At 57.0% G+C, this 1,529-nt stretch overlaps 2 protein-coding genes across 2 annotated transcripts in view; both read left to right on the top strand.

The window, feature by feature from the left end:
• The window catches only part of H310_15129 (hypothetical protein), a gene marked incomplete at both ends in the record, with an annotated part of 2,137 nt that extends 1,083 nt beyond the window's left edge, over positions 1 to 1,054 (top strand). Inside the window, one exon of the mRNA XM_008883105.1 lies at positions 95 to 1,054. Coding sequence (XP_008881327.1) covers positions 95 to 1,054 — 960 coding nt within the window. The remainder of the gene's footprint in view (positions 1 to 94) is intronic.
• A 3-nt stretch (positions 1,055 to 1,057) lies between these two features.
• Positions 1,058 to 1,255, top strand: H310_15128 (hypothetical protein; the record flags this gene model as incomplete). Its single annotated transcript, XM_008883104.1, has 1 exon — positions 1,058 to 1,255. The coding sequence occupies one exon, from the start codon at positions 1,058 to 1,060 to the stop codon at positions 1,253 to 1,255; it is 198 nt and encodes a 65-aa protein (XP_008881326.1).
• Between the last annotated feature and the right edge of the window lie 274 nt (positions 1,256 to 1,529).

Here is a 1,529-nt window from a genome sequence, read left to right as displayed (position 1 = left end):
AATTTTTTAGTAGCAGCCTGCTACTTGTCGTTCAAGAATGGAAAAAGAAGGCCTACCGTTCACGAGCTCGCTGGCTCGTGTGATACGTGCACAGTCGATGAAGACCGTGGTGGCCGTGCCTTTACCTCCGCCGACCCAAGCGGAGATGGACGAGCTACGGATGCAGAGCGTGGAGCGCGCTGCTGCGACCTCGAGTCATTTCAACCAGATGACTTACGAACAGCTGGCGCAGTTCCATGCGCAGCAAAGTGCCATGGCGCAAAGTCTGGAAGAAGAAACGGCCAGACAACTAGCCATGGCAGCGGCGATGGAGAAGAATCGCCAGGAACAAGATGAGTGGCGAGCGGTTCTATGGCGACAGCAAGAGGAGTTGGTGCACCAGCACGAGGAGCTAAAGAGAGCGATGACTGAGCAAGCCAGAGTCTCAGAAGCGCACCAAGATATGCTCCGACAAGCATCGGATGTGATGCGCCAGCAACGCTACAAGGTAGAAGAGCTGAACCAAAAGGTTCGCCGTGACAACGAGCGATGGGGTCTATTCGCTGAAGCAGCGAGTCAACGATCGGCACAAGCGGCTCAGGCGAAGGCGCCTGTTTTATCGCGTGCCGAAAACCTCATGGGTGTGCAACAGGTGCCTATGGCACCGGTGTACAGAGCAAGCACGAAGCACGAGCGTCGTGATTTCATGGACGAATATCTCGCCTATTCGCGGCGAGTTCAAGTCCTCAACAGCGGCATGGGCGGCACGCTGTATTTGACGCCGCTGGCGGCGTGCATCGACCAAAAGACTGTGTCACGTGTGTTCGCACACTACTTTGGAAAGTCGTTCGAAGAATTTACCGAGAACGACTGGCGCGACTACTTCCTGTCTGCACGCGATGTGCAGGAGTTGGACCTAGATGCGGTGTCCAAAGCGATGACGTCGCTGAAGATGGTCACGAAGATCCGAATCGCCGAGTATCGGGTGGGAAGACTGCTGGCCGACTTCTACGAGAAGTTGGAACAACTGGACGTTGCGCACTTGCCCGAGCAAGAGCCAAAGCAGTCGGTCTAGATAATGACCGCTGCGATTCGACCGCCGCATCTGAAGGCGGCCGTCGAGCGACAGTTAACGCGCGAGACGAACAAGGCGTTCAAGTCCGACGTGCGAGCGTTCTGTACGTGGCTTGTGACGTTGTTGGATACTTTCATGCTGTTCGAGTCGCAACTCATCTCGGTGAAGGAGAAAGCGGAGTCAAATCCGCCTCGCCAGTAAGGCGACAAGACACGGCGACACGCGCCGTCGAAGAGACCCGACGACGGGGCGACAACCAAGACGGCGGCCCCGGCCGTGCCAGCCAAGGGCTGTTTGAAGTGCGGCAGCGTGGAACACAAGGTGTTATGCCCCAAGGTGCAGCCGGGCGAGGCGCAACGGTTGCTGGAACAGCGGTTCAAGAAATCGCATGGCGCTGCGGTGGCAGCGCCGAACAAGAAGGACGAGACCAAGCACAAGGTTATGGGTGCGGCCGTGGAAGTCGACGAAAAAATTG

This window comes from Aphanomyces invadans (assembly GCF_000520115.1).
Source record: "Aphanomyces invadans strain NJM9701 unplaced genomic scaffold supercont1.184, whole genome shotgun sequence".
Lineage (NCBI taxonomy): Eukaryota > Oomycota > Saprolegniomycetes > Saprolegniales > Verrucalvaceae > Aphanomyces > Aphanomyces invadans.
This window is presented reverse-complemented; position numbering and strand designations above follow the sequence as displayed.